This window comes from Alexandromys fortis, unplaced genomic scaffold, assembly GCF_014885135.2.
Source record: "Alexandromys fortis isolate MF-2015 unplaced genomic scaffold, M_Fortis_MF-2015_v1.1 scaffold_36, whole genome shotgun sequence".
NCBI classification, from domain to species: Eukaryota; Metazoa; Chordata; class Mammalia; order Rodentia; family Cricetidae; genus Alexandromys; species Alexandromys fortis.
In genome coordinates, this window is record NW_026067915.1 from 3,086,480 (window position 1) to 3,112,477 (window position 25,998).

The 25,998-nt window shown below is 47.3% G+C and overlaps 1 protein-coding gene across 1 annotated transcript in view; it reads right to left on the bottom strand.

Annotated features, from left to right (window-relative positions):
- Nucleotides 1-25,998, bottom strand: part of Ephb1 (EPH receptor B1) — a 431,506-nt gene that overhangs the window by 267,431 nt on the left and 138,077 nt on the right. Inside the window, exon 3 of the mRNA XM_050139404.1 lies at nucleotides 9,147-9,828. Coding sequence (XP_049995361.1) covers nucleotides 9,147-9,828 — 682 coding nt within the window. The remainder of the gene's footprint in view (nucleotides 1-9,146; nucleotides 9,829-25,998) is intronic.

Consider the following 25,998-nt stretch of genomic DNA (forward strand, 5'->3'; position numbering starts at 1 on the left):
GCTTTCCTGAAACTAGACCACAAGAACGACACAGCCTTCCAGCATCGGGCACCTGCACCTCCCCGTCCCCTCTGCAGACATTCACTGTCTGGGGAATGCCTGAATGGGTGTGTGCAAAGGATGTGTAAAATGCAGGGAACATAAGAGACTGGCAGAGAGCACACGCAGGAGGCCAGGCAGAGCAGGAGGGACAGGACAGAGAAATGCAATGGAGACCAGAGAGAGCAGACTCCAGACCATGTATTATCCAAGCACATCCAACTCCATGCTGCATTCTAGCAAGCCAGGGCCTCAGCAATTTCCAGAACTTCCCAAGGTTCAACAGCAAGACAAATGCAGATTGAAACTGGAACGGGATGCCATTTTTCACCTACCAGATTGGCAATGAAAAAAAAAAGATTGATATTTTATTATCTTGGCAGAGGTATGGAGAACAAGAACTTGTACACTGCTGGTGGGTGCAAAAAAAAGTTTTTGGTAGAATATGCCTTTTAGAGGGAGCACAATTTGGGAATATCTATCAAAATTAAAAATGTATATGCTTTGACTCAGCAATTTTACTTCGGAGAGTTTGCTGCATTCTTAGCTCCTAGAAAAGTGCTTGGCGCAAAGAAAGCCCTCGATAAATATTCATTGAGTAAATTAATTAATGAATTTATCTTGCCGATGTACTCACATATTAGTTCAAAGATTAGTACACAAGGGTGTCTATCCCAGTGTTGCTCAGAAATAGCAAGAGATATGGAGAAAACTAAATGTATACAAATTGAAAACCAGCAAAATAAATAAAATGCAGAGAAATAACAGCAATCAGCAAAACGACTTTTAACCTTCATTGTGAAGTAGGAAGTGAGCTGGGGACCAGGTACAGGGTCCCTGACAAGTCCCCATGGGGGTGGGTCAAGGGTTTATTTGTATCCTGAGTGAGAAAATCTCAGGTATCCTCTGCAAGAGAAAGTTTAAACTTTAATAGTAAGAAAAATTGCATGGGTCCAGCATAAAAGGAAATTTCCGCATCTGGAGTGTTTTCTACTACTAATAATAATAAACAGGTGAATCGGAAACATAGTGATCTGCATAAAAGTTCTATGCCAAGAAAGAAAGGCTAAAAGATGAGCCAGGCTGTCCTGGAGGACTGTGAGGAAATGAGATGGGGATGGGTGGGGGTCGTTAACCTTGGGGTCCTGATCTAGCCAAGAGGATTCTGTCCTATAGAGTTCTCTAGACGAACACGCCACCTGTAGCCCCAACATCCTCCGGCTATGGAGGTCCTTTCCAAGAGGAGCACAACAAAGACAAACCTGCTAGATCTGAGAATCTAATGAATGTACATGCATGGGAGGTTCAGCGGCCACCAGTGCTCTACGGGTTTCTGAAAGTAACATGGGCGTGAAGACGACCCAACTTACTTGACTTCAGAACTCCAGTAAGGACCAGGAAGGCCAGAAACATGGAGGCCTTCAGAGGACAGAAACAAGACACACACCTGAAGAGGTGAGACTCTGCTGTGACCAGGAACACATGTTGCTGGTCGAAGCCCTGGGTCAGTGAGCTACCCCAACAAATCAGGATCAACCGGAAACCAGAAGGCTGACTTTCTGTCCACCTTCTAAGGAAAGTCTCAGGACTGCACTGGGTCCTGAATGTCATTACGAGAAGCTTCCTGAGGTGGTTTGTGGAACCTCCTATAGGTGACCTGATTTCCTCCTGTCCTCCCCAGACCTGCATGCAGAAACAAGGCTAGTCCACTTACAGGTTAATGGACACAGCCTTCAGCAGGCTGAGTAAATACCTAAGAGGCAAAATGCTCTCCGACACCTGGATGGTTTCCAGAACCCAACACAAACCCTGCCATATTCTTCTGTATTAAATTACTCCTCAGAAGGAACTGTATGCCCTGTATTACCGCATGGCTGTTAAAATAAAATGAAGGTTCAACTGCTTTTATTATCTAGCTGATACTCTGGTTGTTAGTTTAGCCAGCAAGGAGACTGACTATACACAGGTCACCTGAAGGCCAAGAGCTGTCTCTAGAAAAAGGCGAAGGTTACTTCTCTCAATGTTCCTTTCAAAGTCCTGACATCAATGCAAGGCTTGCGCTGGGTGGCTCGCCAGTGTCCTTTGCCACAGCCCTAGTATGTCTTTACAGTTGTCTCCATCCCACTGCATTGAGGAAGCGTCAGGAGCATCAGGGCTCTGCCAACACTGTTGTCAATGGCAACAGGAAGTAAAACAAAACAGACTGAGCTCAGGGGGCCCAGAACCAAAAGACATAGGCATACTTGGATCCAGAGTGGGCTTCTTCTCAGTGACTCACTTCCCTTCTGCTCAATAAAGTGTGTGCTCAGAACCCACAGAGAGGGACTTCCCAGCACCAAGGAGCTATGGGACGGAAATTTGAAAAATGGCTTTTCCAACTCCAAGTGTTACAAAGCAACAGTATTAAGAGGTGGGTCCTTAAAAAGGTGATTAAAGGGCTGGAGAGATGGCTCAGTGGTTAAGAGCATTGCCTGCTCTTCCAAAGGTCCTGAGTTCAATTCCCAGCAACCACATGGTGGCTCACAACCATCTGTAAAGAGGTCTGGCGCCCTCTCTGGCCTTCAGGCATACAGACAGAATATTGTATACATAATAAATAAATATTTTAAAAAAAAGGTGATTAAATTATGAGGTCCCCTATCCTGAATGGGATTAAAGCACTCACTAAAAAAGGCCTTACCACACTAGGGCAGTTCCTCTGCCTCTCCACCATGGAGCGCACACTGGCTTCTCCTCTCCAGAAGACGCAATCCTCACTGTAGAACTGAACCTGCCAAAGACTTACACTTCCTTAGCACCAAACCTGTAGGAAGTAGATATCAGCCCATACTAAAGCACCCTATCTGTGGCGTTCTGTTCTAGCCGCACCCACAGACCATGATGCCTAGTGTGGAACACAGCCCTTGAGGACTCCTTAACACAGATTAGAAAGTCACATCTGGACCCCATCATGTTCTCCCCCCTTTCTCTGACACAAAGCCTTAGGTCAGGAAGCTGGGGTTACCCTCCAGAACCGGTACACTACTTAGATGTTTTGTAAAGTGTTCTCATGCTCTCTGGAAAGATGGGCTGAATCCCGACAGAAGATGGGTAGATGCATGGCACAGAGTTGTGTGAGGACATCCAGGAACCACAAGCAAAACCAAGGTCAGTTGAGAGGCTCAATATTCCTGAAAACGTATTTTTAAGGATGGCTAACTTCAGCCTTATCTATTCTCAGAAGCGAAGGCAAATGGTAGTATCTCAGGACCTGAGTTCTAATCCCAGGACTGACAGTAATTGCCTAGTCCTCTCTATGGACAAATCCCACCCATGCCACCCACTCGCTCAGTTTCAGACCTCATAGGTTTTCATGAGCAGATGACAGTGCAATCAATGGCTGCCTTCAGGCCCCTGCCGAACTCCCAGCCCAGAGGTATTTCCACTATTCACATGATAATGCATATTTATTAAGTCACGGATGGCCAGGCTTAATGCAAAATGCAGACTTCCTCTCAGACAGCTCTCCTGCCTGAAGGGTGTTATCACTCAGTGGTTGAGGGTCAAGACTGTTTGGTCATTGGCAGTGGGGTGTGGGTCTTCTGGGGGGCAGAAGGGCAAGCACTGAACCTAAAGGGATTTGGACCCCGTCGCCTACATCCTACGCTGCCTTTAGAGCCCAACATGTTGGTGGCTGTGCAGCAAAGGGGCATCCTTCCAGCTCCACTCACTGTTGTTCATGGTGTCACAGGCCATTACACCCAGGCAATTACATATGACTCCTCTCTGGAGGGCACTGGGCCGGGCCACGGCAGGAAGCAGAGGAGGCCCCGGGTGGTTTCTAAATGAAGTAGCCTATTGGGAAATCCGATTACCACGCTCATCTTACAGGGCTGCAGTGTTAATGACCTTGGCCTCCCTTGGCCCTGAGAAGATCTGGTCTCCCTGGGGCTTGAGAGGAAGCCATCTGGGCTGTGGACTTTCTCTCACCAGCTGACTGCTGGTGGGCCAGTGAGTGGCAGTGCTCCTCAATGCCTTTGTATGTGGCTGCCAGCACAGTGGCCTGGTTCATGTGCACACTCGTGGGAACACTTAGGCACTTGAACACTGTTTCCTGGGCCCTCCCCTTTCTCCTGAAGGACCTCAATAGGAACTGTCAAGGAGACCAAAGCTGAGGCCACCAACCCTAAGGGGGGGGTGGGACTAGGCCCTAGAAACCTCTTTTGAGCTAAATTAGACATATTTTTCTTCACCTTCAAATCTTTGGGATTTTTCATCTCAACTCCCCTAGGCTTACAAAGTGGCTCATCTCAACTGTGCAAGTTGACAAAAGGCGTCGGAATTGTTGAAAGGTTCAGAGCGTCCCTTGGGTCTCCAGGCATGAAGGAATTTACATGTAGGTAGAAAATTACCAAAGAAAAAGGGCCCCACTTGGTATGTGTGGTGGGGGTAAAGATACAGCCATTCTGGGAAAGGGGACCCTTTGGGAGATGTCAGGGTTAGAGCCTGCAGGGGTAGGGTTGCCAACCCCAACACACAGAGTCTACGGGAAGGGGGGGGGGAGCTGGAGAGTCGTGGAACAATTCAGAACAGAGAATTTTTCTGTTCTCCAGGACATTCAAAGGCCCTGACAGCATGCCAGTATCCATGGCTGGACTGCTGCTGGCTGAACTTGAGAATTCCCTGGAAAAGCTACAAGGTTTCCCAGGTGTGCTCAACTCCACTACTGATGTCAAGCCCGAGCTGGAAATGGGGGGTTTAAAGGTGCGGCCCTGTCTGCTTCCGGGAGTGGCGCCACTCCTGGTACCCTTGGGGGTTCTGGTACAAGTAACTAGTGCAGGCCCTCTGTAGGGATCAGCTATTCTTTTCTGTAACTTCTGGGCAGTCAGCTTCCTCCCCCTCTCTCACCTACTCAGAACTCCTGTGGGGTTCCTGATCAGCTACAGCACCAAGCCAATTAGCCTCTGGCCTGTAGTCCCATCTACTGAGGTTAGAGGCCCTTCTCTGGGCACCATAGATTACTACCTTCTGCCAGAAGTCAAGGCACCCGGGACAGGCAGGAACATGGGCAAAAGGGATGACAGACAGAACTGTGTACCCTATTATTCCCTGAGCCGTACCCCATCACCTCTACCCAATGCCCTGTGGCTGGACAGAAGCTCATGAAATAGATCCTTCTGGGAGCTTTAAGGAGTGTTTGCAAAGTCAGCCCTTCAGAGAATACTCAAGGGCGGAACATAGCCCCCAGCTAGGACCTGCTCTGGAAGCCATGGACACCCAGAAAGTATGTCACAGTCTAATGCTTTGAGAGACAATACGGAGCCTGCTCCTAGTGGACACGGAAGAGAAGAGTGTCCATTCCAGCCCTGTGCTAGTTAGTTCCTGTCAACTTGACCCCACCTGAACACCTTTGAGAAGGCAGAATCTCAGTGGAGGAACCGATTCCATCAGATTGGCCTACAGGCGAGTCTGCATGGGCATTTTCTGATTAATGACTGATGTAGGAGGACCCAGCTCCCTCAGAGCTGTGCCACCCAGAACAGGTGGTCCTGGGTTCTAGAAGACAGCAAGCTGAGCAAGCCATGGGGAAGAAGTTAATAAGCAGCATTCTTTCATGGCCTCTGCATCAGCTCCTGCCTCCACGTTTCTGCCCTGCTTGAGTTCCTGTCCTGACTTCCTTCCAGGGAAGGACCGTAATTGGTCAGGGTGTTTTATCGCAGCACTAGGAACCTTAACCAAGCCATAGCCCCACCATCTTCCCTTAGCCGGTATATTTTAAGGCTTCCCCAGCACCAGCTCATGACCTGCCTGGCACATGGAGAGCTAGGCTGCCTGGGGCCCACACAAAGAGTCACTTCACCACCCACGTTAGCCGGAGGAATGTGGTTCAAAGAGAGAGAGAGAAAGCTGGGGTTTTCTTGTTAATCCCCCGAGCTATGAGCACATGACCCGAAGCCGAAATAGATGAGCCATCTCTCAAGTAATTAACAATTTCGTATTGACTGACACCTGATGAGGTCAGAGTTGGTGCTAGGATCAACATGCCCGTGTGCCTGATGAGCCTAGTGTGTGTGTGTGTGTGTGTGTGTGTGTGTGTGTGTGTGCTACAGAAAGGATGAGTCAGAGGCCTCAGCCACAGAACCCGCCGGGAAGTGTGTGAGCCACATGTTAACACAGAAGCTCTACCACGGGCCTCTGCCTGCTGTCCTCATTGTCCTCCCCACACAGCCTCTGTCTCTCCCTCCCTCCCTCCCTCCCTCCCCCCCTCCTCTCTCTCTCTCTCTCTCTCTCTCTCTCTCTCTCTCTCTCTCTCTCTCTCTCTCTCTCTCTCCACAACAGGAACCGCTCCAGGCCAGGGCTGCTCTTGGCGGCCTGGGCTGCCTAATTGGTCTCCAGGTGCCTCTGCACAGCCCAGTGAGGGTCACCATGAATTTGACAGATACGCGGGTTTAGCAGATGGAAAGTGAAAGAAAGAGAACGCATGGTTCCTTACCCACCAGAGCAGTCGCTCAGAAACCAGAAAAGAAGAAAAAGGAACCAAAAAACCGAAAGGACAGTTTCTACAGCAGCTCTGTAGATGCTACATAATGCAAAGTCTCAGATGCAAACATCCCAGAGGGTGTGGGGATTGGCACATGGTGAGAACCACAGAACCATCAGGCTCCCCACAGTGAAATTCAAGCAAGAATTCCCAGGTCCTGTCAGGACATAGCAGCTGTTGGACCTCCATTCCTCCTCACCTGCAGTCTGGCATTCACCGTTCTCCCGGATCCTGTTATCATCAGGCAGCCACCCCAGAATTGATAGGACTGATCCCAGTGCCTACCTGGTAACACTGCATACTCAGACAATGTAGTTGGAGGCCTCCCTTTGAAAACACAGCATGGGGACCAACCGCAGATCTCTACACATACTGCCTATCCCAAGGGTGCAAAGAGTTTTCCAAAGTCTCCATCTACACAGGGGTGGGGTCCCCTCATTTCCCAGGCAGTGTTCTGTGGATCCTCGACAGAGGGATCTGGTCTAGCCATGTGAGCTCTGATAGGGAGCAACTGAGAAGACGCAACCGTGCAGCCCCTGAGACATGGGTGGAGGGCTTCGGGTCCCCAAGGACAATGGGCTTAGCCAGGACGTGGAGCCAAAGAAACCAAGCCACTCTCCAACTCGTTACTCTCTATTCTCAGACTTGCCACCAGAACGTATCTGCCTGTGTAGCGAGGATGCCCTGCCCCCCCTTTCCTCCACCCTCCAGTGAGTTTACAATAAGTGATTACATGTAAAGTCCAGCCATGTTCACAACAGTCAGAGATTAGCAACATCCAAGCAAACCTGTAAGAGCAGTTTGGGCCAAGAAGGAAGAAAGAGAAACAACTTGCATTTCCATATTTGTCCCCACAGGCCCTCCCAGGACAACCATGAGAGGTGACTGACAAGCCGTGTGGACAACAGAGCCCCCCAAAAGAGTAACGTTCCAATTAGTCCGAAGAAATGAGAGCCTGTTTCCCAGAGTCCCAATTAAATCAGAACCAATCAATGCTTGCTCCCATCCCTGCCATTCTGCTCAGGAAATAATGAGAAAAATGAGAGGGGCCCCGCCAGCAACTTCCGTGTGGCGTCCCTTTGAAGCCCCAGAAATGCACCCCACCATGGTTTGCAAGCATGCCCAGGAGCTGCTGCACCTGCGCCTTTAAGACAGCCTGGTGTCCTGGTCCCCACTCAGACCCGGAAGAATGCCAAAGAGGGTGCCCTCTCCCCACCCCCAACTGTGGGACACAGAGGCGCTCTGTGGGACCAGACCCGGCTGGTCTTAAAACTGTCTGCCTTGATTCATCACTGGATCTGGCGCTCTCTCCCCTTTTTCCACGCCATCCATCATGGGCCCCAGAACCAAGAAATCCAATAAAGACACAAAGGCGCAGCTCTGTGTTCCCAGCAGGCCCCAGAAAGGCTGTGCGAAGGCCCCAGCCCAGGCAATTAGCTGAATCCATGGGATCGCGTGCTGACGGTCTTTCAAAATCCTTTACCAGGCATTTCACAGGCAGGTGTTTGGGGAAGGAGGAAGCAAACAGACTAGGGCTGGCCGCTGCTCCAGCAGCACCAGGGGACCCAAGGATGCTTTCAGGAGACCTGTGATGGGGAAGGAGCTAATTTCACTCCCAAACTGCAAGTGAGAGAGGGCACCCCTTGAGTTATGTTACAATGAAAATGATCATTTCCAGGCCTTTTAAAACAATCCAGACTTCTGAAGATTATAAGTGAGATTTATTAACAGGACTCACCTTCTCCTCCCAGCCCTGCACCACCCCATATTCAGCTCCAGTGACGTAGACAGGACAAGCGATAGAGCTTCTAGACCCTTCCATTCACTCTGGGACTAAGTGGAGCCAGGTCAGCATATGTATTGTCACCTATTGGACAAAGGCGAGTGTAGGGTCCAGAGATCTAGTGTGAGCGTGTAATACCTTCAAGTTCCAGTCTGCAAAGTTTGCATCAGTTTGCCCCCCTCAGAAGCAAAGGTACCTCCACACATGGAACATTCCCATTCCCCCATTCCTGGACCAGCAGCTTCATCTCCTTCCAGGGCCTGGCACTGAGCCCCCTGGAGAAAGACAGTCAAGCCAGAGGGCTTTGAGTTAATGAGCTACACGGCTTCAGGACCAAGTTCAATACTGTGGGAGCTGGACTGAAATGAACGAAAATATTTTCCAAATTCAGTCACTTCTCAATTACCCTTGAGTGAACTGTCCATGACAACACAAATACCCCAGGCCCCCCAGAGCTTGAGGCTGATGAAAGATGCTTAGAGTAGTGTGTGTGTGTGTGTGTGTGTGTGAGAGAGAGAGAGAGAGAGAATGTTCCCAAACTAAATAAATAAACAATTATTAAATCATTTTCTACTGTTCAGAACATTTCCCATCCCTTCCCTTCCTTCGCACGTGCATACAGATAGTTGGTCTACAACTGGAAAACCATCAGGCATAGCCCTGGGTCAGAGGTTCTTCTGAGATTTTAATAAGCCACCAAGCTCTCTCTTTTCCTGAATGACCCTGAACGAGGAGCAAGAAAGTAATGAACTTGGACCTCCCCAGGTGGGAGGGAAAGGGACACTCAAGGAGCCCCAGACTTACCCTTGCAGACCACACTGTTCTCGGGCTCATAGCCAGGCTTGCAGGTACATCGTCCAATGGGTACCATCCATTCTCCATCCCCGTTGCAGTAGAGTTTTATGGGCACGTCCACTTCCTCTGCATTGGGGATGCATGTGCCCCTAGCAATCACCAGAGACGTGCTCTCTGCTCCAGTCATGGTTTCGGGGAACACTGCAAAATTTTGCACAATGCTGGGACACTTTTTGAAGAAAACACGGACAGAAAGGAGAGACATACAGGCTCCATAGTCCTGGAAAGCGAGGTAAAAACCATTCCGAGTAAGAGGCCCAAAGCTCCTGACTTCTGTGTTGACCTTCATCAGCCTTCCCCCAAAATCCACCTGGGAGAAGCTCTCATCTGCAGCAATGGTGTCAACTTTGAGGTAGGGGGCTTCAGACCAGAAGGCTGACTTCTTGGTGGCGATGACAGAGTCAGTCTCATAGTAGTACAGGTTGAAGGTCTCCTTGCAGGAGCCTGGGACATTTGGGAGGCTGCTGCAGTCTCTCACAGTGAAGCGCATCTCCGTGTAGATGCGATGGGCGCCCCGTCTGTTGATAAAGGTGGTGAGCAGCCAGTTGTTCTGGTTGGGCTCAAAGACGTTGCACACTTGGTAAGTACGGATGGTGTTCAGGTTTTCATCGTAGCCACTGACTTCTTCCCACTGTCCCCGGCAGGCCACAGGCGCACACATGCAAAATCAGAAAGGCGAGAGTGAGAAGACCAAGGAGGCAGTCCAGGAGAGAACCCCGGAGCTCTGGAGGGCTTCACGAGCCCAGCAGTCCCTCTGCTCCACCCAGAAAATGAGCTCATACAGCCACGTCTGTGTTCTAAAGATCTGAGATTCAGCGTCACAGTGCTCTACAACCCACCCCCAAACACAACAGACTTAACTACGGAAAGCATTCCCTCAGCCAGGCGCTGGTGACAACACACACCTTATTTCTCAGCACTCGAGAGGCAGAGGCAGAGGCAGAGGCAGAGGCAGAGGCAGAGGCAGGCAGATCTCTATGAGTTCGAGGCCAGCCTGGTCTAGAGAACAAGTTCCAGGACAGTCAGAGCTGCCACACAGAAACCCTGCCTCGAAAACCAAAACCAAAAACCAAACAAACAACAAAAAGCATTCCCTCATCAAACTTGGATATCTCATGCTGTGCGTATCCTTTACTGTCCATCACTGAGAGCAGGTACCAAACTCTTCACTGCTGACAGCCTCTACCCTATGAATTAGAGATCCAGTTATAAAAGAATTCCACAATGGACATCCCCACCTGTGAACCTAATATCTTTATTGTGGCAAAACTCCTTTATAAACCTCTGTAAAGCACATGAAGAGAAACTTTTTTCTTGTTTTTGTTTCTCAACAAACTTAGATTCCCGAACCGTTTCTTTTGGAAGAGCAATCCATTTGAGAGAGCTAGACTATAAAACGGTGGGGGCTGATAAGAGATGCTCTTAATGAGGTTAACTAAGCTCCTGTGTGAAATCTTCAAGCTGAGATATGATGGAGCAGCTACGTGGGAGGACGGTACTTAGAGAGGAAGGACCATCGCTTGGCCCGGGAGCGACAACCATGATTCATATTGGAAAACCGAACTCATATTTCAGAATCTCTATGTAGCAGAGGAAGAGTGGGGAACAGCTAATAAGACATCATGTAACTCCTCCGTGGCACATGACTACAGAGAAGTTGTATAGGAGGGATGGTACTTTGAATAGTCTAAACACTTCTGGAGGGGAAATTCTGCAACAGGTGATGGGGGGAAGATGGTAACTGAAGAAATCTTTATCCCTGGTGTTACAAAGGAAGACACATAGTGGCAAGGGTGGAGGAGACAACAGAAGGACATCTAGAGAGCTGGTCTACATGTCCAGGCTTGTCGGGCTCTCTCAGCCCTCCTAGAGTACCAGTTCCTGCTCCAGCCAGAGTATCTGTTGAGTTCCTTCCAGAAACCTTCTGATTTGGTGCCTCTCTCCCATAAAGCAACCAGCATCCCATCTGTCATTCGATTTGTGCCCCCCCCTCTCTCTCTCTCTGTGTGTGTGTGTGTGTGTGTGTGTGTGTGTGTGTGTGTGTTCATAGCATAGTCTGATCTTGAACTTGCTTGTCCTGCTGCTCCCTCCCCAGAGGTATTACAGGCAGCTATCTCTACAGCTGTTTATGCAGTACTGGAGGTTGAACTCTGGGCTTTGTGCATGCTATACCAGCACTCTGCTAACTGAACTATATCCCTGGTTCCTTGCAATCACTCTTCTGCCCCCCCCAGCACCTCTCCTTGCTCAACTTGTAACACCAAGACTTTAATGTTGCAAGTTCCACCTTTATATGTTTGACCTGGGATGCCTTTCTGGTCTTTGCTGGAGTAACTGCAACTCTGGAAAACCTCCCAGCTTCCAGCTCACACTACCCAGACTGGATAGCATTCTGCATCCGGGTAGTTGCTCTACCACTTCTTTATCCATAAGAATACAGATGCACTGACATTGAGGCATCCCACCCCACCAGTGGTTGCTGAGTCCCTAAAGTATCACAGCACCTCAGGGACATTGAGCATCTGGACCCAGAACCAGAATAGACATCATGCACACAAGAGGATATGTCTGTTCCCATGCCCAGTAGCAGGGCCACCAGCTGAGCAAAAGCTCTCTACTCCATAGCTCATGTGCAGTATAAATCCACGCTGTCAAACCTCATCTGGGCTTTGCTTAATTTCTTATTGATCTCTGGATGTAGAGGAGCCATGTTTTTTTTTTTTTCCCTTTCTTAAAGACTGTGTTGTGTTCTATTTAAATGTGTTTGTGGAAGTTTTGTTCTGCTTGACGGGGTTTTGGAAGCCAGAAAGCAAACAGATGAGGGAGAAGGAGCTGACAGCATTTCAGATGACTTTCAGGCCCCTTCCCATTCCGGGACATTTTCCCTGCTGACCCAACATGACTTTGGAAAAAAGGGCGGGCAGCTTTCTCTCGGTGTTCTTGAAATGTTTAAACCCAGCAGGTCTCATGAACCATTATTCCAGCAGGGTCTCAGTATAAATGTTGGGGCCCTTTGGTTGGTGGTGAAACATATGACCCCATTCAAGGCAGAGGTCTGGACACAGCCAGAGCCTCTGGCCACCCAACACTAATGCAGTCTTGCATCAGAAAGGAAGTCCTACCTACCAGGCTCACCTGGGCACCAAGGCCAACACACTGAATGTCCTGAGATAAACAGAATGAGGACTTCACTCAGAAGAGCTGGGATATTGAGAACATTCATCTTCAAAAAAAACGGCGCTGATTAGCGCTGTAAGCCCCACCAGAGGTAATCGTTTCAGACATTAACCTCTCTGGGCCTCAGTTTTCTCATCTGTAAAATGAGGAATCATACTGGGTGACCCCGAGTTGTAAAACTCTACAGATCTAATTGATTCTGTGACAGCCCCTCCGGGAGCGATCAAATCAAATTAGAGGGGATGGCGCTGGATATTCAAAGGGAAAGAGGAGAAAGAGATGGAGAGGAAGGAAAATAGCTCCCCATGGTTTGGGGGGAAAGGAGGCTACAACTACAGCATTGTGCATTAATTTCTCTCCGGCTTCCATTCTTCTCCTGTCAGCTGGTGCCGGGGGAGTGGGAGGAGGAAGAGAGGAGACAGGGCTGGAGGAGAGACAAATGCCTTTCAGGATAAGCAGCAATTATGATAGGGAGGGTTTTAAAGAAAGAAGATTTCAGTTCACGGAGACAGACTAGGATGGGCTGGCATTCCCAGCAGGGAGGGACAAACATTGTTATTTGTTGATGATACACGGCATCCGTCTCATTGCTTTATGGCAAAAACCTCACTCATTCATCAGGGGAAATGTTTTCTAGACACCAGCTTTATGCCAGGCATTCCATTAGCCACCGGGGATAAGGCAGTGTGAGGCTTCGGACTGAGGGGCAGGAACAGAAACTAGAAACTTATAAAAAAATAACTAAATAATTACAATTGTGTTCATTAACGGGAGGTTATGGTGTGCCACGAAAGGGGATGTATATGCAGGAAAGTTTCCCAAAAGTCTCCAAGCGGATAGGGTGGATGAGGAGGGGTTGTCTTGGAGAAGTGTGTATATCCTAGGGGCAGAAGTGGACAGAGCACCTGTCCCCAGAGGCTCACAAATGCAAAAGCCCTGCGGTGGGAAAAAGCAAGCTGGTGTCATTCAGGGATGGGGCTCACATGACAGAGTCTTACGAAGCTGGAGGTAGCAGGCATGGGAGGAAAAAAAACGAGGGGAGGCAGGGCATGATGAGAACCTTGGATTTCCACCTGAGTGCATCAAACAGAGATGAGTTCTAGAGAGGAGGCACACAGATGTCCAAAGTTCGATGTTTAGAAGATATCTCACAGTAGAAACTAGGCTGGAGAAAGGCCTAAGTGTGTGGGGGAACAATTGGCCATCACTGCCATCCAGCTATGGAGGATGCTGGATGGGAGGGCGAGGAGACCTGTGGAGACGGGAGAGAGAGTTGGGGGGGGGGGCTCTCACTGACAGTGAACAGACCAGACCCAAGGGTCCATGTGCCCCATAAATATCTTTTCACACAATCTTTGAGTATCTTGGATCTTTAATGCTGGTTTCCTTGTGGCTTTCCTTTAAAAATTTCAAGTTTCTATATACCCTGGAGAGCCTGACTGAAGAGACACTCACTTCCCTTTTCGAGACCAATTTTTGGTACCATTAACCAGTAAAGCCCAATGGCAGATCTACAAAAGTCCTCTGTCCAGGGGCCACTTCCCTGTCTCCAGTTTTGAGACCCCTCCCTGTGTTTTTTCCTGCAGCCACTAAACAGCAGCAAAGTACCATGACTGTCTTACCAGACTGGGAAAACATCAAAGACAGAAAGTGCCAAGTTTCGGTAAGAAAGTGACTGAGAAGACACCAGAAAGTGAAAATAGATAATATAGGTTTTGTTTGTTTGTTGTTTTTTAATTTGATGCAGTTGCTTCTCTAAATATTGAAAGTGTTTACCTAAACTCAAATCAGTGGGAAAGGGTAAATCAATTTTTTTCCAAATTTTGGATAACTGAGCAACCCTCTGGAAAAAATTAGCTCACCTATTCCCCATCCATTATTTCAGAATACATCTCCAATAAATCAAAACCATAAACAAAATCATAGAAATACCAAAAGAAACCACAGGGACAATATCTCTACATTAATCACGACACAAAACTCAAGAGGCCATAGTTTGATAAATTAGCGTCACCAGTTTTCTTCACTTTTTAAATGGGCACGATGGAAACCATTGTAAGCAAAGAGAAAATGAAGAGAAAAAAGTTGATGATTGAAAACCCTCAAAACTATTTATAATGTACCATGAATAACACATTTAATTTCCCCTAATATATTGAAAGCTCATATATCAGTAATAAAATAGACATACAGGCAAAGAATATCAAGAAATATCACTGAGAGACAGACATACCTCTGAGTCATATGACAGGATGGGGCATGTCAGTCAGTCAGCATTCCAAAAATGGTCTAAGCCATATTTTGACTTTTTTGTTGGTGGTAGTTAAAGAATGAAAGTTGGAGACCATTATATTTAAAAGTATATGAATTATGATTCACAGGTAGGAAAAATGGCTCATTAAGAGCCCTTACTCCCCTTCAGAAAACCAAGATTCAAGTTCCAGAGCCAACATGGCAGCTCACAACCATCCAAAATTCCAGTTCCTGAGGATCTGATGCCCTCTTCTGGCTTCCTTGTGCACTGACACACATGTGGTGTGCATACACATGTGGGCAAACACTCATACACATAAACTAAAATTTAATCTTTATAAAAGAATTCTGATACATAGTGGGATGGAAGGCAAATTTGTACCATTCCAATCAAAAATTACAATCATTGACTCAGCCATTTTACTTGGAGAATCATTTCTCAGATAAATTTTCACATATAAATTCAGATATGTACATAGTTATTCACGCAAGACGTGATTACCTCCAGAGTTAGCTGTGCCTCTTAGGGTCACATTCAGCAAGCCTTCTCAGGACCTAATTCAGGGAGCTTTGCACAGCCACGATGGAGGGAAGAGCCATTCACTGAGATAGAATTTCTCACCAACCAGTATTATTATAAATCCTATTTGTGGAGCACATTTCCTACTTTGCCACACATCAATCTCTCTACAACCACCCCTCTTCTTGGATTTCTCAATTTAATTCTTTATTGTGACTGAAGAGCTCTATTAATGTCCATTAAGTAGCAAATCTATAAATAAAATATAATGTTTCCATACAGTTGAATATTAGTTGCAACAGAAAGAGAGTAAATTACTGATACATATTAAAAACAGGGGTGAATCCCAAAACCATGAGATCAGGAGAAGCACATGATATCATGTACCTCAAAAGGCCATGTATTATATGATGATTCTAGACACACACATGGAGTCAGAAGAAACAAACAGAAAAGTAGTTTTCCCTGGGCCTGGGGAGTCGACTGGGGAATGACTGCAAATGGGCACAAGTGGGTAAGAATTTTCTTTTGTGGGTTGATGGGAATGTTCTGAGATGGGAATTTGATGATCACAAACATTGCAAATTTACTAAAATAATATAATTGTATACCTAAAATGAGTATATCTACAAGATAAAAATAAATACATCGCTATAGCTAAAAACAAACTTTATTCTTTTGGGCAGTTGATACCTCAACTCCCCAACAACACAGACTTGGCCTGCGTCATTCACAAATACCATGCCCATAGCAGCCCACACCTCTGTTCACCCTATCTCTTTACCCAGAATGCCCTTCTCACTCCTTTATCCTTCTATACTTAAGCTTCTTAAATAGTGGGTTACTACCCTGTAAGTGATGACACAAATGCTTGTGGTGGTCACACACACAAAGGCACAAATGCACACACACACACACACACACACACACATATTCACACACAAATTAAGAATAGCAAAAGGTTTCTGAGCATGGAAAGACCAATGATTAATGCAAAATCAACATGCAATAAATCCAAACTATCCCTGCCAATGCTGAACATCCTATGACACACAGCTTCACTGCTGCTCTCATTCTGCGCACACACTATGCACGCTTCATTCTGCACATGGCATACCATGCAAGGCCAGCAAACTCAAACACCTTAGCTCAGATTTGAGCCAACCAAATGCTCTAAACAGTGGCTTTTTTTTTAACTGTATGTAAGCATGTTCTACAATGTATTAACAAAACCAGGGTGGTTTAATGACAGAAAACAAAAATCAATATTTTCCTACCATTCCTCAGCATCCATCAAATCAGTACATCTTTGGGTTCTATTTTGTTACGATGTCTAATTTTTTTAAACTGCTTTTTAACTTGCTTACTTGAGTTTCATTTTTTTTTAAAAAAAAATTATTGAGTTAGAGTGAACTTGGGTTTGGGATTGAGGTAGAATTTCCAACAACTTCGGAAATGGCCCTAAACATACTTCTGACATTTGGTATTCTGAATTAATATAAACTAATGTTCTCAGCACTGATGACCATAAATGCAAAATATTGATCAACCTTGAAATATTGAAGATGCTGCATTCGTATAGTATCAACTATTTAGCCAAGAGTTAATTCTTCATCTATAAAACATGCAAGCACACCCATGTGATCAGTGTGCAAATTTGCATCTGTCTTTAATAAATGCTAAGATTATATAACTGACAAAGAGAGGTTTTTAAATAAATGGCTTTGTGATTCACTATTGATAAAAGTCTGGTTTGCAAACCTAATTTACAGGCTTATGTACCCAGGTGTGCATAAACTCTCTGGGACAAATGGCGTTCAGGAAAGAAGTCTAAGTAACCCAATTCTAAACCAACTTCCAAATATTTTTTCAGTCTGTCTTGTTTCTGGATGAGCAAATGATGCTAAATGAAGGCAAAGGCAGCATCTAGAAGTAGCCAAGGAGAGATCCCTATCACTGGGACTAGAGACCTGAGTAGTACCTAAAAGTGTCCCAAAGGCAGGGTGAGACTCTTGGTTTCAGAATCTCATGCCAAGATGGGATTTCCCACACTGTAGGCCCATCAGACATTCAGCAGGCCAACCGTGTTCAGCATGTCCAAGCACAATTGGTCATGTTTGCAGAATACTATTTCTCCTAACTGGCCTCTATCTTACATTTGCAAAACCACTGTCCTATGGATGGGGCTTACATGACCGGTCTTGTTTCTGTATGCTTTTGTTGCTGTCGTCGTTGCTGTTGTTTTGCCAAAATAAGGCTGGAGATGCCAAGGACTTAAGCCAAGAGCACCTGCTCTCACATGCTGGCCCAGCAGCCACGCCCACTTCTAAGTATTGTTGCTGAAGTTCTGACAGACCCTAACACCTTCCCCTGACCTGTCTGCCACAAAACCATCTGATCTCTACTACACGAAGCCAAAGAATGGCAGACCTGACTGGACACCATTCAAGCGAGACAAGAGCTGTTAACAAGCAGACAGACTGAGGACATTCTGTGACAGCTGCACACAAGTCAGGTGGCAGACACATGGCAGGACTGAGTTTTCTACAGTCCTTCCTTTAAGGAGTCTCGGGACCTCACTTCCCCCATGATGGTGTCAATGTAAATCTGGATGAAGATTAGTTTTCAGAATGCTTCAAGCATGAGTGAGTTTATTCCACACAATTTATCATTTGGTAATACACTCTTTCCAACTTCTCTTTAATTGCTTTGTGTATGTGACTTTGGTTTCTGCTGCTGAGCTGTGAGCTCCTTGAGGACAGGGAATTGTGTTTTGACTAATTTATTAGTTCATGTCAACAAGCAACATCATTCCGTGCACGGAGCTTTACATCACTAGTGCCATGCAGCAGTGTTTTATCGGGGAACATCATGGAGGACCAACGAAATACACAGGTTTTCTGGTACCGTCTCAGTTTTTTTGTTTGTTTGCTTTTTTGTTTTTTTTGTTTTGTTTTGTTTTGTTTTGTTTTGGTTTGGTTTTGGTTTGGTTTGGTTTTTCGAGACAGGGTTTCTCTGTGGCTTTGGAGCCTGTCCTGGCACTAGCTCTGTAGACCAGGCTGGTCTCGAACTCACACAGATTCGCCTGCCTCTGCCTCCCAAGTGCTGGGATTAAAGGCGTGCGCCACCACCGCTCGGCCTCCGTCTCAGTTTTTATCCTAGATGATCTCAACCACATGCAAGGATGCAGTTGCCATGGAGTACATCACCAGTTTCACTGCTCCTCGGTGCTCAGGCTTCCTGCTGGACATTACCTGCAAATACCTAGAATTCTCCTTTCTCTCTACAACCCCATGTCTACACAGTGCCAAGGAATAACTGCGCTCCTCCTGCTGCACTGGCGCCATTTCTGTTCCTCACAGGGGATTAACTACCAAATCTTTCTTCTATTCTCCCCTCTTTGGTGCCTCTCCCGTGTCTTCTTCCTTTCCCCTTTTTACCACTGACTCTTCTCTCCCCTCCCCTCCTGGTCACCCTCTTTAATTCTTCTAACCCTATAAGTCTGCTAAAGCACAAATCCTTCTCCTCCATGGCCATCCCTATAAAGGGTTAGAACAGTGTTAAGGGCCTCACTGTACTCTGTGGTGTCCAGCCCTCAAAACAGACAAACAAAAAGTAGATTTCATAATACCAGAAGATGCAACGGAAGCTACTAGAAGAGGCAGCCAGCAGTCCTACACATAAAACCTGTGAACCACAGCAATGACCAACAGCATGACAACCCTCAGGGTTCAGGGGTAGCATCCATACCTGGGCAGTAATCAACAGCTTTCTCATTAAACTAAAGGCCCTTCTCAGCAAGAGGGAAATCAGCCCGGTGCTGGAAACCTAGCCAACTACCCAGGGCAAATGAAGTCATAGATCTTGGAGGAGAGCCTACAACTACTACTTTACTAAACCAGTATAATCCCTAACTACATTCTAAATATTTATCCTTATGCCCACAGATAAATGCAGTCCTCACCCCTCATTAAGGAAACTTCTCTTACAACAGAGGGAGACACTTAGAGAAAACCACAAGCCATCAAATTTCAGAGTTGTGGAACTTAGTCCTAACCGACATAATTACAACACAACCCAAAACTCAGTGATCACTGTAAAAAGGGGAGGCAGAAAGACTGTGAGAGTCAGAACAACAAGAACCTTGCTTGATACTGTCTCTCCTAAAAATGTCAGAAATCACACCAGGAAGTTTAACCATCGTGTCTGCCTAAACATGACTCGAACAAGGAAGACACCAACAGTCACGCTGATGTGGAAGGGGAAAAGCTCAAGAAGCCTCAGCCCTAGACAAAGGACCACAGTCAACTAAGAAATGCCGAGAGCAGGAGAAATAGTCTTCCCCATGGAAGAGCATGCCAATTCGTTATCCAACACCAAATGGTCAGCCCTGAAAAACAAACAAACAAACAAACAAACAAACATGTGCATACCAGTAACATTATGTGGACTGAGCAATCAATGGTAAGAAAAAGAGGCTATGAATTTGAAAGAGAGCAAGAGGCTAAGTCCAGCAGAGGGTTTGGAGGGAACGACATAATAACAATCTCAAACAATACAAGAATCATTTAAAAAGATGCTGGAAACCAGAGGCAATGAGTGAAGCTCTACTGTGTTCTGCATCCTTGACTACTGGTCCTTCCCTGGGACTCACTACAGTGCTATCTAAGGAGAAGAAGCAAGCCACCTTGCCTGGCACACAGAATAGTAACAACCTTTCGAAGGGCACTATTATTGATGCAAATAGCCCATCCGTCCTTGAGATAAGCATAATAAAGAAAACAATGACACCCATTAGGAAATACTTGCTCAGGCTTTCAGACTGCGACTTTGATGAATGGGAATGACACCTTTAGATGCCTCCAAGCTTCAGGTTTGCTGGACCTACTTATTGGAAGTCAGAACTGGTCTGTTGCTGGGGGAGAGAGGGACTCCCAAGTGTCTGAACAGTGAACATTGACTACTTGCTGTCAGACTGATGGTGTGACTGTGTATGACTCTGTTGTGTGAGTGTGACTGTGATTATGTTTGTGCTTATGATCGTGTGGGGGACATGACATCATAGATATGTGTACAAAGATCTCTCCTTTCAAGCCCACCATCACAATCTCTTCCCACCAGGCTATCTACAGTGCCTTTTGGAACAGCCTCCGGACACTGATCCATTCTTTATCTACAAGGGAGGCTTCGGGTTAGAAGCGTGCAAAGGTCATTTGCAGTCAGTTTTGATAAATGAGGTTGATGACCAGACTCAGCAATTATTTATTGGTCGAAGACGAAGAATCCAGTGAAGTTAAGAGATCTGGGCCATTTCTACACAGCCTCTGATGAAAATCACAGCCTAAAAGCATGAGGAATTCTGGAAGGTCCTGATACTATCCTTTTCCTAGAGTATTACAACACCCTCCCTCAGTCCCAGAGTTCTCACTGACCACCAGAGAATGCCACCACCTAGCAATCCCCACAAACTGTTTGCAAGGCTTTCTGGGAAGGCACACAGCCTCTGGACGCTTTTACTTAAGATAGGGGCAAAAACTATTTGGTCTGGAGAGATGGCTGTTATTAAAGTGCTTGCTGCACAGCCTGAGTACCTGAGTCTGGATGCCCAGCAATCATAAAAGAGCCAAGTATGCCTATACACACCAGCAACCCAAAGCTAGGGAGGCAGCGGTGGGTAAATCCCTGAATCTCACTGGCTGGCCAGTCTAGCTGAATTGATGAGTTCCTGCATCCAATAAGAGACATCGTCTCAAAGCATAAGATGGAAGACACTTGATGTTGGCTACTGGCTTCCACACATCTGTGCGCACACACATACTTGGGAACTTATATGCATACACACACATTCACATGATCACTTACACAGAGAGAGGCGTGCGCATGCAAGCGCACGCACGCGCGCACATACACACAGAGAGAACTCTTAAAATCATTCTGCCTCTGTTAATCTGACAAGATCCCAGCTCTCCTAACCCACACTGTGCCCAGCTCATTGAGCTCATTTCTAAAATCAGGAATGGAAAAGGCTGAAGAACCTGCTCATCCCCCAAACAATGTTTGAGGTATTAGTGACACCGCAGAAAACAGACAAATGTGTGGCCCCTGTGGACCGTATATGGTAACACAGCGAACCAGAGAGAGAACAAACAAGACAAATAGGAAGTCAGTTGTGCAGCTACTTTCGCGAAATTGAAACACTCCTTCCTGGAGGAAGGAGAAAGGTTCGTTAAACCCAGGACGCAGAGCAGGTTTAGAACTCAGGAAGCTCGGAGATTCCTGAGGCCCCTTCGCGGTGTTAGATGAGCAGAGAAGAGCTGCTGGAGAGAACCCTGGATGGAGCAGCCTGCTAGCTGTGTGGAGCTCCGGAGGCACAGCCCTGGGGACTGGGGCTTTTCATGACACAGCTGCTAGGGAAGCACTCACCCTGCATTCATCTTCCTTTAAGTAATCTCAATAAATTTATTCGTTCACCACACTGGAAATGAATGAGTCAAACTGTTTTGGGGGAGCCGTTGGTTTTGTTCATCTTGGGGGGAGTCTGTCACTGGTGTCCTATTTGAGGTGAATAGATTTTTTTTTTCATATTTTTCCTTGGGAAGTTATGCAACAGAGTCACATAGTGTTACAGGTGCTTAGAGAGCTCGTGGGAAAAGAAGCAGTGGCAGCCGGTGAGTAGTGGGGCCCCTGGGAAGGGCTTCTGAAATCTGAATGAAACCTACCAGCCAGACTGGGGATTCATTCCAGACACAAGAACAAATGCCCAGGACTAGCCTTTCTCCTCCCTCCAGGAAGGAGTGTTTCAATTTCGTGGTACATGCTAAAAAAAAAAAATAAAAATAAAAATAAAAAATACATAAATAAATAATAAAAATCCAGGACAGCAGTGTCAGGAAGACTGGAAGGAGATAAGGCTGGGAGGTGGCCAGGGGAAGGTGACCTCACCTTTGTTAACTGTAGTCTTGTGACCACAGACAACTTCCTGACTTTCAGTTTCTTCACCTGCAAAATACTATTTTCCTTGCAGGGTGTGGTGAGGCCTCACGGGTCACGGAAGTAGCTCCTGTAGAGGCTTCAGCAACCGCCACTCACCGCCTCCCAGCAATTACTGTTCCTAGTATGACAGCCATCATTACTGCGTTAACCTCAAGACCTGCCTCTAGTTGAGTCAACCGGGTGTGGAAGCCATCTTGATCCTAGATAAGTTATCCTGCAGGCCCTGTGCTCAGCAAGATGTAAGGACTAAAGGTCCATACTCCTTCTCCACACAGACCCAGGGAGACAACCAACAGCCCTTCTCTTCTCTTGACAGTTTCTCAGGCTTCCTCTGAGTCTCCCTTCAGCGGTGACCATCTTCTTTCAATCAGGCCTTCAGTGGGTCCCCATCATCCACCAGCTCAGATCACAGAAGATAAAACGGAACACCGCTCAGAGGCCCCGGGTCCTCTCTGCAGTCTGTAATTGGGCATCACCTGCTGTTAGGGGAAGCTGCTATGTCACTAGAAATTGTTGCCACTGTGCCCGGTGGGACAATAATGGAAATGTGATGGCCTTGCCCAATCAGGGGAGATGGCTGCCTCTCTGCACATGCCTCCAGCAGGGTTCAACTTCATCAAGCACAGAGGAGCGCACAGATTCATCAGGGCAGCAGATGGGACGGAGACACGACCGTGGAGCTTCTCACCAATCGGTGTGGACTCCAGGAAAGAAGCTCCAGTGTGGAAAGGAGGTTAAGCCTGAAAGAGCTAGGAGATTAGACAAGCTGGAGGGCTAATGAAAATGTAAAGTGCAGTCCTTGGGGCATAAAGTCCTACACGCCCAGAGGGACCCATCACTTAGCACACCAACCAACCAAGGCAACATCTCCCCAATGGCTCCCCTGCGGGCCTGAGCACCAGCTCACCTCCCAAAATGCTTAATCTACCTCCCAGATGTGCTGGGCTGGGAGGAAATGGATGGTCCCCCCCCCCTCACATCACCACCGCCTATGTAGTGTACAGAAAAGAACGGTGGCTCACAGAACCCTGTTGCTTTATGGCCGACATCTTGAAAGAACTTCATGTTGCCCATTGCATGACACAAAACAGAATTCTCGAAACCTCACTCTCTGGAGGGCACGAGACTTTCAAAGGAGTAAGGGGGCATCATTGGACTGTGGAGAGCATGTGTGTGGTGCTACCCAATACAGCTTCTAGGTTTTAGTCTAAAAGCAAGATTCCATGAGACCCATTTGAAGCAGCTGTCCCACTTCCACTCACAGCTGCCTCTCTGCCTCTGTCTCCCCATGTCCTCTCTAATAGCTCTGAATGCTAGATGACTTTGCCATAAGACTTTTCCAGAGGGTGGTATGCACAAATGTCTCTTCATAATGCATCAAAGAAATGATTCTACTAGAGTCCACCTAGTGAACCAATGAGTTGACTGCGCTACTTTCAGAAGTATGAATGAGGTAACGGTTAAAGGAACACGGATGCCTCAAAAGTATCTGTCACCCCATTGCTGGATGGTGTAGAAATGAGGAGGTAAGAGAGAAGGTCCCAAGGGAGTACTTCTGATACAGAAAGGCACTGAGGCCCTGTCCAACAGGAAACCATAGCAAATTCCCCACAGCGCATACCTAGTGCTTGCCCAGAAAACCAGGATACCAGCATGGCTCCAAGAACAAAGAGTCAGGATACTAGGAAATGGGACTGGGAGGGTGGTCTAGTGAGACCCAGTGAGACCTGCCTCTGTGGTCCTGCTCAGCCCAGAACCAGACCGTTATAGAGTCCACCAGCTCTGGCCTCAGTCAGACCCATCTGGTTGACCAGAGGCAAGTCTTTAAACCTCTCCAACCCAGTTTCCTCTTTTGTAGCACAGATAAGTGAAAAGTGTCTAGACTGTGAGATGACCGTGAGGATCCAACAGGATTTACAGCTGATGTGCTTAAAAACCCAAACCACAGTCTTCCGGAGTTGATCAGTATGGAGGCCATGCCTCTGGCGAGACCTGCATGGTGGGCTTGGTGGCCCCTGGCAGTGTGTGATCTGCAGTTTTCTCCTGTCTGCCTGGTTGTCTATCCCTGTGCTTCCACGATCATTACCATCATATGTGTGTGCACACGTGTGTGTGTGTGTGTGTGTGCTCACAAACCTTACAGTTGGGAGTGCTGTTTTTGGCCTTCCCTCACTGAGGGCAAGTGAGGGCTCGCTCCTTTTCCCTACTCTAGCTTAGAGGGAGCTCCCTCGCTGCTCAGAGACTCCTGCTATGGGAGCCACCACATTCCCAGGAGGCTCCAGGTCCAGCTGACTGACAGGCATCTTTATGTAGCCCGACACATTTCAGGCCTCACAATCCGCCAGAGCATCAGGGACAGCACTGACACTGTAGGCCTGTGCCTCGGGAGGGAGGAGCATCTGGTCCACACAGCCCCAGGCCACTGGAAGCTCCACCAGGCAGCAGCATGGTGTACCAGACCCTGCCTGGAGTGGGGTCCCTAGCCATTATGACAGCTGCTGCTGCTGTTGACACCGCAACAGTGACAAATTCATCCTTCTGACAGGATCCTTTTAAATAATTCACGGGGAACTGGGGATTAAGACACTGTTTCTCTCTGTCTCTGTTGAGATTTAAAATACCTCCAACTGGGGGATTTAAAGAGAATATAATGGCCTGGCCCTCTAGGATCTACCCTCCCCCATTTCCTCCTCTTTCCCATTTCCCAAACTCATCCCCCACCCCACCAGCCAGCCCTATAACAAGAAGGTCCAGAAAACAAGAAAGAAAGAAGAAAAAAAAAAGGGAGGGGAGCCAGTGCTTGGCTGGTCACTATGGCAACGGTGGCAGGGTATTCAGCTACTATTATCCCAGTACCTCACACATGTGATTATCTTAAGCTGTCTATTGAATGTGGCTCGCACTGCTGCCCAACACGGCCTTGTTCGACAAGGCAGGGGCGGGAGCTGCAGGCCCTAGGCCCCAGCTGCCTAATAGAGCTTGGCTCAGCCCCTGGTGCCACTGGTGGAGGGCACAGAGTTAGCCCTGGAGAGACTAGTGGCATTTCCCTTCAGCTTGGGGAGAATCACTGCTCAGAATGCCTAGCAGAGGCCAGCCTGAAGCTGTTCCATCACACTGGGTCACAGGCTGAGAAAATGGGCTCCTCACTCTGTTAGCTCAAAGCACATGGGCCATGCTGGCTATAACCAGCTGGAACCATCCTGGAGACTAGAGAGCCAGCCATGGAAGAAAGGAGTGGCTCCTGGCTTCATTCCCTTTCTCAGAGTACAAGTGAGGTACAGCTGGCCTGGGAAGAAGGATGCCTCCCTTCTAGTCCGCTGCCCCCTCCCCAAGTAGATGGGAATGTGGCCACCTCCTATAACCTGCTTTGGGGGACTCTTTTTCCTGTGGCGGCTGGAGCTTGGTACCAGGATGCCTGTGGAGGACTCGGACGCCTACTGAGAAAAATGACGTCATTCCTTTGCTCCCTGGACTCAGCTGTGGATCATTTCTAGACTTAGGTGCCTTGATCCACTAACATTCGTTGAATGAAAAGATCACTCATCAATAACCACTGGACACATCCTACCTTTCCTAGTGTCCCTTTGAAAATTCAGGGCCCAGCTGAGCCCAGACTGGTACCACGCAGTGCATGGTGGCACACTAGTATCACCCATGGCACGTACTGAGCCCACTCGAAATATTTAAGATCAGCCTAAACTTTTCCTCCACCTGCAGTTCCGTGTGACTAACCACAAACAGGTCCCAGGAACTCTACGATTGCCCAGTGTGTCACCCCTGGCTCATTGTTGCACAATGAATTAATTGTCTGTATCTAAATCAAACACAATTCATTATCCTTGGTCAGGTAGGAGTCAA